Source organism: Botryllus schlosseri, chromosome 5 (genome assembly GCF_051294905.1).
Source record: "Botryllus schlosseri isolate E-star chromosome 5, Bs_hap1, whole genome shotgun sequence".
Classification (NCBI taxonomy): Eukaryota; Metazoa; Chordata; class Ascidiacea; order Stolidobranchia; family Styelidae; genus Botryllus; species Botryllus schlosseri.
In genome coordinates this window covers 4,524,641-4,540,717 of record NC_137240.1, presented here as the reverse complement: position 1 = coordinate 4,540,717, position 16,077 = coordinate 4,524,641, and the positions used below count along the sequence as shown (strand labels likewise).

At 41.6% G+C, this 16,077-nt stretch overlaps 2 protein-coding genes across 3 annotated transcripts; one reads left to right on the top strand and one right to left on the bottom strand.

Annotated features, from left to right (window-relative positions):
- Positions 1-1,712: 1,712 nt before the first annotated feature.
- Positions 1,713-6,534, bottom strand: LOC145438681 (protein-glucosylgalactosylhydroxylysine glucosidase-like). Its single transcript, XM_080316030.1, has one exon. It carries the CDS (start codon positions 4,336-4,338, stop codon positions 2,017-2,019), a length of 2,322 nt encoding a protein of 773 aa, XP_080172156.1. The 5' UTR covers positions 4,339-6,534; the 3' UTR covers positions 1,713-2,016.
- On the top strand, positions 6,523-9,396 carry LOC145438682 (uncharacterized). Of its 2 annotated transcripts, none has more exons than XM_080316032.1 (4): positions 6,523-6,894; positions 8,219-8,327; positions 8,467-8,695; positions 8,967-9,396. In XM_080316032.1, exons 1-4 carry the CDS (start codon positions 6,614-6,616, stop codon positions 9,044-9,046), a joined length of 699 nt encoding a protein of 232 aa, XP_080172158.1. In that variant the 5' UTR covers positions 6,523-6,613; the 3' UTR covers positions 9,047-9,396. The 2 variants fall into 2 exon arrangements, with proteins under 2 accessions (XP_080172158.1, XP_080172157.1); XM_080316031.1 differs by lacking the exon at positions 8,967-9,396 and adding an exon at positions 8,753-8,904.
- The last annotated feature ends 6,681 nt before the right edge of the window (positions 9,397-16,077 follow it).

Genomic DNA, 16,077 nt, shown 5'->3' with positions numbered 1-16,077 from the left:
TAATTCAGTATCAGTACAATCTGCTATATATAAACTTGGTTGTTGACAACTGGACATACACAACAACACGGTTCTGAACTCTGAAGCTCCTTTGATTCCACATCGAAGCTGCGGACTCTTGGGAGGGTTGTAGGATATGTGAGAGAATCATCTACAAGAAACATCCCTGTAAAGTGTAATCAACATGACAGTAAATATAGCGCTCATTCAATACTTTTTAATATTGCAAACTGTTTTGCAGCGATATTAGAAATATTCCATGAATGTTTTTAAAGGCAAGAACGAACAAAAACAAAATGATACATTGAAATCAGTGGCATCCTAAGACTTAAAATGGGAATTCGTATTGAATATGGACATCTGCTGGTCACTTCATTATAATGATATGCTATAACATATTCCTTGTTGGTTCACTGAGTTGCTGAATATTCTTCTTCTACAATTACCTGTAGGGTAGCATAAAATGTCTGAGCGAAAAAGAACATTGTCATCTAATGCGGCATTGCCTGGTAAAACTAGAAGAACACAGTCACATACAGAGCATTTCTTAGTTGGACCATCACAAGAAACCATCCCGGCATCGAAGCTACCCACTCTGAGGCAAGTTATGCAATATGTGCTGCACTTGAGGGAGTCATCTGCAAGAAATGTGCCCGTAAAGTTGCACATACAGAATGCAGTAGATGAAGTGATGGCTCTCTGGTTACAGGCAGGCATAAAGACAATAACAAAAATCAATGGCGTTAAAAGATTTCAAACAGTGTGGAAAAATTGGCTGTCGCTAAAGAAAACTGCAGGCCGGCGATATGAAGCAAGAAAGCAGAGTGGATTTGAGCGTGAACTGAGTAAGCTGTGGGATATAGGAGCCCCTGACGCGATTTCGACAATAGAAGCAAATACACTCCTTTCAGACGATAAAAAACATGAGGACGTATCATTTTACCATGATCAGCGGGGTCCCAGATTAAGAATGATTGCTGGCATAAATACGCAACAAGAAGAAACACTGAACATAACTGCAAGAGCGCCATCATCGAGTAGCAAATGTCAACTTACAGAGCGTTCATCTATATGGTCACAGGCTGCTGACACACCCCTTGCCCATTCTTCATCTCGCCATTCATCTAAATTTGTGACTCTGAAAGCTCCTACAAACCTCATCAACAACAATGACCTACGTCTGGTTTTTAATCGCTTTAAAGTAAGCGATAATGCCGCCACAATGATAATTGCAGCAATGATTAGAGCTTGCAATGGAAACCTTGATGACTTTGATCTTCCAACCTAATGAAGCTATATGGAGTCGAGTGCTATACTGTCATAAAATGTTCATGAGTGAGCAACTGGGCTAGTCTGAAGAATTTATTAAAAAGTTGAAACAAATCCTCTATGCCTTGTCCTTGTTTCTTGTTCCAGTATGGATGGCTGAAAACTGGTAGAGGACTACCTTCAAGTCTAATCTCAGACTCAGTCTCTGAGCATATTTGATTACATTGGACCCAAGTTGTGGTTCACCTTGATTTTTATATTGTGGTATAGGTAAGGATGGTAAATTCGTAGAATCCCACAAAATGATGATCAGTAGGTAGGTCTGAGGCAGTGTCCTGAACTGAAAAATATTTTCCATAACAAGGTTTTGTAGAACTGCGTATTAATACAGCTACTTAAAACCTGGTGTTTAATAAATTGACTAAGTAAAATCCCTACATTCAAATGACAGGGAATCCCTGTTTATCAGCAAATTTTCATACAGTTGAAAATACAAATATATGGAGGTGATAAAAAACGCAAATATATTGAGGTGATAAATACAAAGTAAAGATAAAACGTTTATTAAGTATAAGGCACAGGAAAACTGACTGAAAATAATTAATTATGAAAGTCTGTCAATTTAGGATTACCCAAATGTGAACAGAATCAAACATTTAAAAAGGATGCTAGCCTCAAGGTCAACTATGATTTCTAAAATTATATGTTTTAACGCGCAACAATTTCCAGATATGAAAACTACTAGTACTATTTCTGTATAACAGCAATCCGACTTGAAGTAAATATTGGCAAAGATATGGAGTCACTATTTTTTCTTAAACATTTATATTTTCCTTCTCCAATTACCTGTACGAAATCATTTTTATTGTTAATATTTGCTAATGTGATGGAATAGACGTCAGTGGCGACATAAACGTCAATAGACACACCTCTCACTTTCAAACCATTGATGGACATTTGACGTATAACATCTCCCGTCAAAGTTGGAGGTAGTCGAGGTTTTAAAGTTATGAAGGAATCGTGTATCCGCAGCTGGAAAAAGCCATATATGATATTTTGCAGGTATCCACCCATGCCCGTCAGAAAATTCACCGCGCCATACCCACCCGGTGACTCCGACCAGATTTGGAAGGGCGGCTGAATATTATCGAACTGCTTCAGAAAATATTCGTCAGCAGCAACCAATTCACCCCGTTCATTGTAATTGATAGAAAACATTGACCAAGTCATTGCGGGACCACTGGGATCTGTGACATAGCTGTATAAATTTAAGTCATTATCCCAAGAGTCGGCAGACATATTATATCCCAACGGAAATCCTAGCATGATAGTGTCAGCCTGCTTTACCACATCATAGTATGCACGATACCCATCAAATTCAGGATGATAATTTTCAACCTTATCGAACGGGACGAACATAAGGTTAGCGACATGCGACATTCTGTATTTTTCGGGAAAATCTATTTTGAGCTTTACCGCTATTTCTAAGGCAAATTGCAAATTTTGCAGAGCAATCGCATTAGTGAAAGCTGAGTTGTTGACACACGGATGGTATTCATCTGGTCCCATGACATTGTGAATTTCATAAAGGTTTGTATCTATATTGTAAACAGTACGAGATAGCCAAAATTTGGCAGTTTCATATGTCATATTCCACGCTGTATGGGAAGTTGTCTGTAGTGAACTTGGAAATGCAGGAATATTTTCATGCATAAATGCATAATTTCCAGTCAAATACACGTACTGGCGCAGAACATGTATAATATCACCTGTCACGTGTTGCTCAAAGTCTATATAGACCTCACCGGGGCATACATCAAGACCAGAGTACGCACTTTCCCAAGGGTAAAACGCCCCATCAAATTTGTGAGACTGCGCCTTTTCTATTGCCGACTTCAGTCTTGCTATTCGATACTTCAGTCCATGTTCCACCAGATGTGGGTACAGCGGGAGCAGTGCAGGTAGCATCCAGAAATCTTGATCCCAAAACACATGCCCCAAATAACACTGGTCCTTTTGTCCGTTAGTCAATCCGCCGGGACTTGCACCAAAAAATTGGTAAGGAAACTCGTTAAAAGATCTCGGCGGAAATGCACTGCCGAGGTAATAAAGTCCGGATAACACAGAGGAATCAAGACGTTGGGAATCACTTTCAATTTGTATATTCCCATCTGCCCATGACTTCTTCCATTCTTCTTTGTGGGCGTGTAAGAGTTTCTCAGCCTTCATGTACTTACTGGCCAAACTTACAAATTTGATGACATCATCTCCGTCATTAGATATGCTTGTGATGTATGTGAAATTGAAGTATTGCTTTTCACAGTTTGAATCTACGACTATATGTGGTGGGAAGTTTGACGTCGAATAACATATATTCAATATATATAAATCAGGTTGTTCTGGTGTATTAGTATGACCACAGCGTAATAAAAATTCATGATTATCAATGGATATTTCTTTTGAGTCCGAGAATGTTATGTCACTGCTGTCATTCATGTCACTGCTATGAAGCGGAATAGATAAGTGTATGTTTGGAACACACTCTATGAAGATTTGTGTTACAAGAAGTCTTGTAAGGTATCGGTGAGCATAAAACAGTTGAGTTATATTGCACAAATTGGTTTTTGATATGGAGCTAATCACTCCAAATGTTTGAGTGTAGGTGCCAGATAACATGTCTAATGCATATAGAGATGTTAACGTAAAAGGAATTATTACTGATGAACTGTTGTTATCAATTGTCAAATTTTCAGTGTCTATATAAGGTAAAGTACTTGGAATTCTGGCTCTGTGACTGTCGCCCTTTTCTCCATTGTACAATCCGTTGAGGTATATATCTTCAGAGTAAATCGCATGTCCAACAAAGCCATTGGTAATGGTGGCATGGAATTTGCTGTCGCCAGGTAAAGACGAAGATTGTAGAACGTATGGGTTGTACTTTGTACTAATGACGGAATCTAGTGATCCTTCATTACATCCTTCAGAAAGATGTTCAGTTTTCCAAAGACAGGTGGCAATCAAACAAATCCCAGAGAGGGTAATCACGATTGCACTGGAAGCAGAAGTCATATAGATCGCAGATTCTCAAGAATAGTGATATCAGCAATCGCTTCAACCGCAAATCGTCACAAATAAAACTGTAAAAATACATATCATTCACAAAAAGGCGACTGAGAGCTGCAATTAGACGACACAGTTTTATTAAATACTTCTATTTCGTCCCTTAGTTGAGGAAAATTAAGCAGAAATTAGACGAATTATTCTACTATATTAAATCAACGAATCCTCAGACTGCGTACAATCGCACATTCACACAATTCCACGTCGCGCTTCGCCGTTGCAGAATGCAGTGCAGATCTGCACAACTATCGTCGGCAATGATGCTGAAAAGTTGCACCTGCAATCCCTATCAGAGATGAGCAATGAGCATGGATTAGGATTAGGTTTTGAAAAAACAGGATTTGTGAAATTTTGTCGGATTTGGATTGGATTTGGATTATACATTTTTTTCAGAACGGATTAGGATTTGGATTGGATTTACCTATTTTCTGGGAGATTGAAATGTCGTGTGGCGAATGGCGACAAACTTTATTCAGATCAGTTATTAATGTAATTATGGTTACCAAGTTATCTTGAATCAAGTGAATCGTTGGTTGTGAAAGAAAATTTTCGAATCCCCTCATTGCATAAATTAGTATTTCTTCTGAATTTCCAGTTGGAATCGGATTAGGATTGGACATGGACTTGAATATGAAAAAGTTTTGGATTCGGATTCGGATTTGGATTTGAAGGTTCGGATTTGGATTAGGACATAGAAATTTCAAATCCGCTCATCTCTGATCCCTATGTGATGCTTTATACTCAGGTGTCGCAGGTATCTAAAATGTCACAGACACTCCATCGTTTTTCATCATTCATCATTGGTTTATTTTAGGCTTACCATACGTCCTCTTTTAAGAGGATTTGTCCTCTTTTTTGACTTTTTTGAAAGTGTCCTCGGAGGACGCCCTTTTGTCCTCTTTTTTGAGATTTTGTACTCTTTTTTGAAAATTTAGGTCAGATTTGGAGGAAATTGCGAGTGATATGCCGCAAATTAGCGCAGAAGTGAAGCTCCGGCGGGTATTTCGGAGGGAAAAGCGGTGATTTTAGCTCTGAGCGAAAAGAAGACCTTTTTTTTAGTCATCCACCTGGCAATGTGGAGAGAAAAACGTTATTTTGATGACCTTTTTTTTTTTTTAGTCAACCGATCACGAAGTGGGAAAAATTTACCGGTTTTTGAGAATTCTACTCCAGTTTTGCATGTCTTAAATTTCTGAAAAAGTGTCCTCTTTTTACATTTCCAAAATATGGTAAGCCTAGTTTATTTGCAATTTTTATCAGTTCAATACACCACAAAAATGCGATACAATGAAAAGACAGGAAGGTATCGCAGCGACTTGGAGTAGTCTATGGAATCAGACACTCACCTTGGCCTAGGCGATGTAAATAGGAGGCATGCACACTAGAGTTGGATCAATTACAATATTTTAATTCAATTACAATTACAATTACTTCATTGCATGTTTCAATTACATTACAATTACAATTACTCAATGCTAAAAATATCACATTACAATTACAATTACTTTTCAACAGGTAATTGATTCTGTAAAGAGGCGTTCTTTGACAACCGTAGGGACGTAATTAGCAACAATTTCAAGCTATTCATGTTTCATTCCTGATATGTAGAATATACTTTAATTTAAAAAAAATCGAACGTATTCGAACTATTCCTAATCCGGAGTACTGAAAACTGCAAGCACAGAAAAATGTTTCAAGCGACTAAACCAAAGGTTTGGGCGACTAACAGCGAATAGGCTACGGGACGGGGACAGTCAATGAAATGTAATCAAACGATTATAGGCTACTCAGAGCTGAGTCAGGGTAATGAAATGTAATTGGCAAGGCGTCAGAGATAAGGATGATACCGATAAGGTTCGTAAAATTAAAATAAATGCAAAAGGAAAGAACCTCCTGACAACTAAGAATTACAATATTTTGGTTCGCATTTACATTTTCACTTGCTCGGAAACTGTTGGATTGCATTTGATGAACATTAGGGTGCGAAAAGTTTCTGGCCCCAGTAAATTTGGCCTAGATAGGAGGTAAGACTGGGATAACATCTCTAAAAATGCGTGATCAAGTTTGATGAAGCCTTGGTTGGAAACTTGAATTTTTTTGCTATTGTTGCAACAAGCTTCGATACTGGTCAGAGATTTAAAAAAGGAAGTGTCTACTCGTCCGGTCCCGGACGAATAAAGTTCCTCAGGCTATTCGTCCGGCGTAAGCATGCCGCAACTGCAGAATGGGTGCCGGGATTTCCGGAACTGTGGGCCGTAACTGCGGCATGGATTCCGAGAGTAGGTTCGCCTCTTATGAAGACTTAAAAAGTGCTTTGGAGAAATACCAGAAAGAAAATTACGTCCAGCTCTACAAGAGAGATTCACGTACGCTCGATGCAGTAAGAAAGCGAACCACTCGGCGAAATTTCAATGATGCGCTCAAGTATGGCCAGATATCTTTTCACTGCATCCACGGCGGCCGCAGATTTCAGAGCTTATCTAAGGGTCTACGACCTAACCAACGGTAAGTAAGCGTTACGTATGATACGGAATTTCCCCCGGGTCCACAACCACATGAACATGAAGAAGCAATGTTCCCCATGAGCATTTTGTAGTCTTGGTATCGTGAAATTAGGGTTAAATTAGCCTCAGCCTAAACCCCAACCCATTCCTATGACACCCCACCACCTCATCTTACGACACCCTAATCCTAACCCACGCGTGCTGACACCCCAATCCGTAACCCCACACATGCAACCGCAACCCCTATCCTAACCCTGCACATGCAACTGCAACCACACCCCCACCACCTCACCCCACACATGCAACCCCTATCCTAACCCCGCACACGCAACTGCAACCACACCCCCACCACCTCACCCCACACATGCAACTGCAACCCCACCACCTCATCTTTCGACACCCTAATCCTAACCCCACACATGCAACCTCATCTTACGACACCCTTCTAACCCCACACATGCAACCGCAACCCTGCCACCCCTATCCTAACCCTGCATACGCAACCCAACACATGCAAACCCCACACATGCAACTGTAACCCCACCACCTCATTTTACGCATACGCAACCCCACACGTGCAACCCTGCCACCCCTATCCTAACCCCGCATACGCAACCCAACACATGCAAACCCCACACATGCAACTGTAGCCCCACCACCTCATTTTACGCATACGCAACCCCACACGTGCAACCCTGCCACCCCTATCCTAACCCCGCATACGCAACCCCCACACATGCAACTGTAACCCCATTTTACGCATACGCAACCCCACACATGCAACCTCATCTTACGACACCCTAATCCTAACCCACGCGTGCTGACCCCCCAATCCTAACCCCACACATGCAACTGAAACCCTACCACCTCATCTTACGCATACGCAACCCGACACATGCAACTGCAACCCTACCACCTCATCTTACGCATACGCAACCCGACACATGCAACTGCAACCCCACCACTTCATCTTACGACACCCCTAACCCCACGCGTGCCGACACCCCAATCCTAACCCCACACATGCAACCCCGACACCCCAATCCTAACCCCACACATGCAACCACAATCCCGCCACCCCAATCCTAACCCACCCGACCCTAATATCCCCCACCCCAACGCGAAAATCAATTTATTTCAACGTTTATAAATTCTCACATGTTCATAGGAAGCATTGGTTTCATGGAGACCACTTCCTGATGTGTGGAGAATAACGAAGAAGTGCCCCCTTTTTAGCTCGCTACTGGACTACGAGTAGCGGCACTGCCACACATGCTGTGCATTACGCTTGAAATACAGGGTAACGTATCACGATTTCATTGCAGCACTTTCCGTAAAGAGTGCCAAGCTCATATCAGGTTTGGTACATCAGAGGATGGGCAGTATCTCATAGTGAAGAGTATTAATGAACAGCATAACCACGGGTTGAGCAAGGTAATATGCGATTATCACTATTGAATCAATAAATGACAACTAATGCATAATCACCGTTATATTTTTTCATTTTGATCTGATGATTCAATAAATGACAACTAATGCATAATCACCGTTATATTGTTGGAATTTATTGCAGGTCGCCTTCGATCACTTGCCACATCAGCGTAAGTTAGACTCGCAGCAGAAAGAAGAGATCAAAGAACTGCTGAGGCTGAAGGCAAATAAAAAGCTACTACAGAATCATTTACAGAATTCGTTAGGTCGGGTCGTGCTTCTAAAAGACCTGCACAACATCGCGACTGCTAGAAGTACCAATGAATTATCAGAACTAGAGGCGACAGTAAAGGAGCTGAAAGAAATTCCAGGTAAAACAATTATGTGACGGTACCCAATTTTGATACTTATACTGATACTGTGTTTAGGAGCTATTGTGGAAATAGTGGTATCAGAAGAAAATGTCTTGAATGGTATTTTTTTTTCAAGACAAGGAAATGCGACTGACATATCAGCAATATCCTGAAATATTGTTCATTGATGCAACATACAAGTTGAACGACTTGAGAATGCCACTTTGCCCAGACATTGCTTCATTCATTCATTCATTTGCTATCATTTAATTTTTCTTCATCTTTTCAGCTACAATTCGTTACAGACGGATGATGCAGAGACAATGTAGGCATATACTCGTTTCATGGGGTTTTTATCAGACCACTTGACTTCCAAGGCTGTATCGATCTCTCCTATCCGACACCAAATACTGGTATTTTTCTCCTATCAACACTGTTGCCCTACTTCGCCCAGACATTGCTTCATTCATTCATTTGCTATCATTTAATTTTTCTTCATCTTTTCAACTACGATTTGTTACAGTCAGATGATGCAGAGACAATGTAGGCATACTTGTTTCATGCGGGTTTTATCAGACCACTTGACTTCCATGGCTGTATCGATCTCTTCTATCCGACATCAAATACTGTGCATGCACATGTTTTCTGTATGATCATTGCTGCTGTCCATTTGTTCTGTATTTCTGTTGTATGAAAATAAAGACGCACAGTCTCTCTCAGTTGGTATTCCAATCATTACTGCGCAGCAACATCAAGTATGAGTACTCGTAGTACAGCAGAGGTGACAATTCCGTCTTAGCTGTGCAAGTTCACGTACAATTGGTTAGGTCAATGGCGCTTGCATGAGTTCAGAAATAGGTGGAGGCAGCAAGAATTTCAGCGAATCGTTCGTGTTCTGACTGCATCCGGTTATTTAACGATAGCACTTTGGAACTCTTCGTATGGCGCAAACATTCCCTCGGAGCTCCAATTATGAGCTTACAAATCACTATCCTACTTGTTCTTACTACATTAAGCGTAGGTAAACATCTCTTGTAAAGGTAAAGGTGGGCGTCAAGTTCTGGTACTTTCACCACAGCTATTTGCAATTATTAGTATGGCGTAAACTTTCCCTCGGAGCTATAATTATGAGCATACAAATCAGTAACAGTAACCATTGAAATCAGTAACCAGAAGGGCGAACAAATAATGTACAAAACCGAAGCCTGTCAAAAACGCATACAGTCTCCATAGTAACGGGCCTACGTCACACGGTGCCGGACGAATAGCCTGAGAAAATTATTCGTCCGGGACCGGACGAGTAGCCACTGCCTTTAAAAAAAGACTTTGACCGTGGTGTAGGAAATGGCTCAGCACAGGTTTCAGAAGAGTTTATTTGCTGTTCATCCATTTTTGAAATATTAAGATTTAGTTTAGCCCACTGGTTCTCTAACTTTTTTAGACGCACTTTATGACAGTGAATATTTCGTGCCCCCCTTATCGTCATAGCACACAATGAAACCAAAAAGTTAGCAATCCTTGCATATAGTTTGATGGTATGGAAAGAAATGACTGGATGAGAGAATTCTCCAATACGAAATTCAGACTATACACCGAGCAATAACCATAAAACGGAGGTGAATCGGGCCAAGCGCGGAAAAGATTTCAGTTCACTGAAATCGCGCCCCGTTCAGATGCTTTCACGCCGCCCAAGGGGGCACGCCCCCAGTTTGAGAACCACTGGTTTAGCCCATAGTGTCCTATATGGTGTCGACACAGCCAAATCTCACGCCTCAGTGAAATTGTTTCACGTCACAATTTCCATTTGGCTACAGGCAATTTGACGGTCATTTTTGACCGGCTTGTCGAGCATTAAATTTGGTAAAACGGGTATCAATCGAAAGCTGACTCTGCACTGATTACGAAAATATAAATTTTATTCCGCTCGCGGCCCTGGAACCCCCACAATCAGCCTCGAATTTTTCATTGTTATGGAGATTGGCATTGAGACGCAACAATGCTGTCTGGCGAACCGAGAGATTGGCATTGAGACGCAACAATGCCAATCTCCATAACAATGAAAAATTCGAGGCTGATTGTGGGGGTTCCAGGGCCGCGAGCGGAATGAAATTTATATTTTCGTCATCAGTGCAGAGTCAGCTTTCGATTGATACCCGTTTTACCAAATTTAATGCTCGGCAAGCTGGTCAAAAATGACCGTCAAATTGCCTGTAGCCAAATGAAAATTGTGACGTGATACAATTTCACTGAGCCGTGAGATTTGATTGTGTCGACACCATATAGGACACTATGGTCGGACGAATTCGAATTCGCTATCATGACTGGATCTCATGACTGACTCACGTACATGACGTTCGGATCACTATAGAAATATAACCAAATGTCCTTATGTTGACTTGGCAACTGGATATCTATAGAGCACGCAAAACAACGCGGTATCGGCATATACAAATGACTCAAAGTTATATGTTCATATCGAACTTGTAACCTGTTATTTATCAAGGTTTATTTGTGATATTCATGGTGTTTGTCGACTACTATGGTCATGTACACCAGGCCGACATTCTTCATTATTTTTCGTAACTGCCGACTTATAGCACGGCCCACCTCTAGGCTTTTTGTAAGACATCGCTTACGCGGATGAGGTGGCGAGGAGGAGCCTAGATAAACCTCCAACACTTAGGTATCGGAATTCTGAAGTCGACCTCGGTCGGACTCGAACTCGCACCCATTGGTGTTGCAGCCGCGGATTATACCACTGCGCTATCTCTCCACATGGCCTACTCAGGACCGTAACTGCCGCCCCAAACCCCCCGATTGAGGGGGATAGCTCGAAAATGATTTCGTGAATTATTATAAATTATAGAGTATTTACTATTTAATGTTGCTAAATTTCTTGATTATTGGGTAACCTTCCTCAAGAAAGAATACGCATGATTTATAGAAAAGGGCATTTCGACGTCGACCATTAAGCTACCTCGCCACGACGCACCAAGACATGAAGCTTTAGGCCATGTAGCATGCGACTCCGAGAAGTGTGCCAGAACGATCGGCATCGAGAAAACCTTGGCCAGAAAGGACTGCCCTTAATAATGCTGGCCGAAAACTTCGATTTTTAATTGTCCATATGCGCTACATGGCTGTCGTAGAATGTTCCTGTCCTGGCAATCTGAACCCCACGATACGATAAATGCCATCCCGCAGGAAAAAATTATTTGCCAGTGAAGAAATACCAATTTGAAATCGTGTGCGTCAGTATATAGTACGTTTGGGCGATTTAAATACCTTTTGACATAGCAGACAGGATCGACATCACGAAGTGACATCATGTAACGAAGTCATTACACTAACGGGTCCGCCCGAAGCTGTTTAATTAATATTTACGGGCCCTACATTCTCCAAGAAACCTCCCTCAGCTCTACCGGTAACTCTGATTACGTGAGCAGGGAGAAAATTAAAACTTGATTGCAATTCACGATCATATTGACCGATTCAATCATGAATTAAATAAAATTTTCTCTCTTCGCGCCCTTGGGCGAAGTAAGCGAACTCATTATACAGTGCAACAGCTGTCGGTGCTAAGCACTGGAGCAGCGGCAATAACGTAGAGCCTGAAGGGGTATGGGGGGCTTCGCCACTCAGAACTTTCGTTTATCACCCAGTGGGGCGGGGGTAAAACCAGGGTTATAACCAATGTTCCCTCTAATTTTTGACTAGTCTGCGCACGCTCACCAACTCACTGCGCAGACCCCTGGAAAACAGTGCGTAGCGACTCAAAAAAGGTCATCACTTCGGAATTTTTGTGCGCAACTTAGATTTTCTGTGCGCAGAGACCGTGAAAGCACTGCGCATTTGCGCACATGCGCAGCTTAGAGGGAACATTGGTTATAACCAAGTCAGCGAACAGAAGGTCAAGTCCGAATCATGGTATTATGACTCGAGTCCGAGTCCAAGTCATTGTGTTGACTGCTCAATTTCCAGTTAAAGTCTTGTTAAACCGGCATTTTATAACTCTGTTTGGTGAATGAGTGGTTCGTATTTATAATGTACTAACTTTCCTCACTTTTAGCAGTTTTTGGTCGCATTTTCACTAGGTACCAGTACGAATAATAGACGGAATCCCAATAGTGTGGATAATTTACTATTCTTCGAAATTGCAATGAAATGTCGGTCTTGGCCATCTGAGTCTCGAGTCATATGACTTGGTTCGAGTCACGCGCAATGACTCGAGTCAATACGCAGACTGACATGAGTCGAGTCATTTCATTATTTTGAGAAAATGACTCGAGTCATCAGAAAATCGTGACTCGAGTCGGACTCGAGTCGATTCATGACTCGAGTCATTACAACCCATGGGTGAAACCAAAATTATTGGTGACCTGACGGAGTGCTGTTTCGGTCCTGAGATTACTCATAGTATATCTTACGATAACAAATTCCTCGAATAGATGTTTGCCGAATTTGTATGTCCCTATATTTAGGCCTACTTATTGTAATTTTACTTTGGTAAGCAATGAATCACCACATCTCAGATCTGGGCAATGTGCTGCCTGGCGCGACGCGATTTTGAGCGGCCGCGAAAAGTTACCTGAAATTCAGAGCATAAAACCAACTTTTTGAATGATATAATTAATCTGTAGACAGAAATCATAGGCTGTATAAACCGAATCGGACATCCGTTCAATATTTAGGCTGTTTATTTATGTGCCGTAATTACGAGTAGCGCACGTACGTCATACGAGTAATCCAATTTCAAAATAAAGCCAGTGTAGTAAAATGTAGCGTATAGCGATCAAAGTCACAAAAAGTCACTGTTTTGATCTAGTAGTTCAAACCTCTTTTGTTGCCATCGTCGCATCTCGGTGCTTCAAATGTTACGTCAATCGTTTCCTCGATGAACATGCTGATCGTGATTGATTAACTGGCGGGCATGTCAAAAAATGACGAGGCCGACCGCCGAAATTCCAAGAAGATTCGGCGCACTAAATATTCTACCGATTATGCCATAGTTGGTTTCATCGTCACATGTGGTTATTTACCAACTATTGAAGCAGTTCGAGCGCTTACTAAATAGCATCTTCGTGTTTGCATGCATTATTTTGTTGTTTACATAATTTTAAAGCAATTCCAAAAACTTCCACGACACACCTATAAGAATCTGTGGCGGCACCCAGTTTGGGTCGGGAGTAACTTATTTACTACGCATAGGTCACAGAAATGAACAAAGTTCACTTCCGATTAATTGTGTGCTTGAAGTCAAAAGATGTAGAAAAACATGACTTGCATCTTCACTTACCGATCGATCGAATTGCACGAAACGCGATTTGACCAGACAAAGACAAAGGGCGAAGATGTCAGAAACGTCATGGTATTACACGTTTTAATTGCATATAATGAACTTCTCCAGAGACACTTCTTGTCATTTGAATGTGTTACGAATGTTTTGTAATGATTATTATTAATAAAAACTGTAAAAATGAGATATAGCGGCGCTTATCATCACCTTATCGATCTGGTGCACCACGGCAAAAATTTCGCATTACAAGACACAAATCATATTCCTATATAAATGGCTTAAATTAACACATTGCTGGTCATGACGAACTCAACTATAGAAGTTCTGGCCGTACGAGAAGGTTATCGGTGGTGAATTCTACTTTCAACGTCAAGCAAAAATCAATTAAATATATGCTCGGTGCCAATCTTATTTTGGGCATACGAGGAGGAAGTGATCCACATTCTCGGGTACGAGACATAAATCACACAAAGGCGTGTCGATGCAGCCTATTTCAAATAAATGCCCTTTTAGGCGGCAATGGCCAGAGCGGAGACGGAACATTATCGTTTCATACAAACGTGATCTGTGCAGTGCGCATTGAGGGAAGTGTCGTTTGTACCGTATGGTGGAAACGTTCGTAGTGGTTTCCCGTCTCTATATAACGGTATTCGGTCTACAGATCGAATTGCGTAGCCTATACTTCGTTCTTGACATCTTTATAGCTAATATGAGGTACCTCTTGACTCTTAAATGCGGAAGCGGCGGTGGGTGGGACGGGCAAGTTCGTCTGCAACCATTCCTACCAACTGCAGGAACAGAGGGAAATCAGATTGAACGTTCTGCTCTGTCTGCCACCAGGGTTGAATCCATTTGTTTGAAATAGGATTAGATTTGTTTGAAATGACGTCAGTCTCATGTTTGAAATGAGGATAGTCATGTTAGAAATAAGGATAGTCATGTTTGAAATAAGGATAGTCGCTATATTCACTATGAGGTCAGTTGCAGTACCAGGCACGATTTCACAGTGGTAACCCAGTCCAAACACATCCCAGACATGATGTCCGAACACGCCCCAGACACCATGTCTGAATGACAACACAGGACAAACACATCTCAGACACCCATGTCCTAATGACAGCACATGCCGAACACACCTCAGACGTGATGTCCGAACACGCTCCAGACATTATGTTCTAGTGCAGGGGTGGCCAACCTTTTCGGCCAAAGGGCCACATTACATTGACGAACAATCACCAGGGCCACTAGCCGCGCTAAGCGCGAATTTTTTTTAAAGTTTATAGGTCAATATTATTGTTACTGGAGTATATCGCGGATCTGCTGTATATTGCCGGGCTCAGTTTGCAAGAACTGGACTATTCGGCCCCTGGACATATCGATATCAAAAGCTTCGGCCAACATGCGAAAATCTATTAATGCCTATGTTTCATCGTCGACGGTCTTTCTACGAGTGCAAACGCAAGGTCGCATGTTGGACGACACTTCCTCTCGTAATTGCGATTATAATGAGGCGTTCGTTCATTTTCAGGAGGGGGTAACAATATTTGAAGCAAGAAATCGCGTGACAACATATTGCGGAAAGCGCGAAGAAAATTTTTACTCTAGATAAACCTACCGCAGAATATTCTGCTTCATTGTAATGTACAAATCTCTACCGGAATTTGACTGGCCCATGGTTCTGCTAATGCGTCGGAGCTGATATTTTAGTCGTCACATCACAAGTGTTGGGGCCAGACTAATCAAATTTTTGGTTGGCTATGCAAGTTCACAATCTGGGCAATCCATTTTGGTCATATTACTAATTTCTAAAATTACTTCGCGGGCCACTCAAAACCTTCTCGCGGGCCACGGGTTGGCCGGCCCTGTTCTAGTGTCAACACAGGCCTAACACACCCCAGACATGATGTCCGAACACGCCTCAGACACGATGTCCTAGTGTCAACATAGTCCTAACACACCCCAGACATGATGTCCCAACACCCCCAGGCACGATGTTAATAAGGTTATAGTCATGATTGAAATAATGATAGTCATGTTTGAAATAAGGTTAATTTCATGTTTGAAATAAGGATAGTCATGTTTGAAATAAGGATTGTCATGTTTG

Bases quoted from the DNA above. Each gene is read 5' to 3' on its own strand.
- LOC145438681 (XM_080316030.1), bottom strand. From the start codon at position 4,338: ATGACTTCTGCTTCCAGTGCAATCGTGATTACCCTCTCTGGGATTTGT.
- LOC145438682 (XM_080316031.1), top strand. From the start codon at position 6,614: ATGGGTGCCGGGATTTCCGGAACTGTGGGCCGTAACTGCGGCATGGAT. The intron at 8,328-8,466 runs GTAATATGCGAT...AATTTATTGCAG, and splicing joins ATAACCACGGGTTGAGCAAG to GTCGCCTTCGATCACTTGCC. The intron at 8,696-8,752 runs GTAAAACAATTA...TACTGTGTTTAG, and splicing joins GGAGCTGAAAGAAATTCCAG to GAGCTATTGTGGAAATAGTG.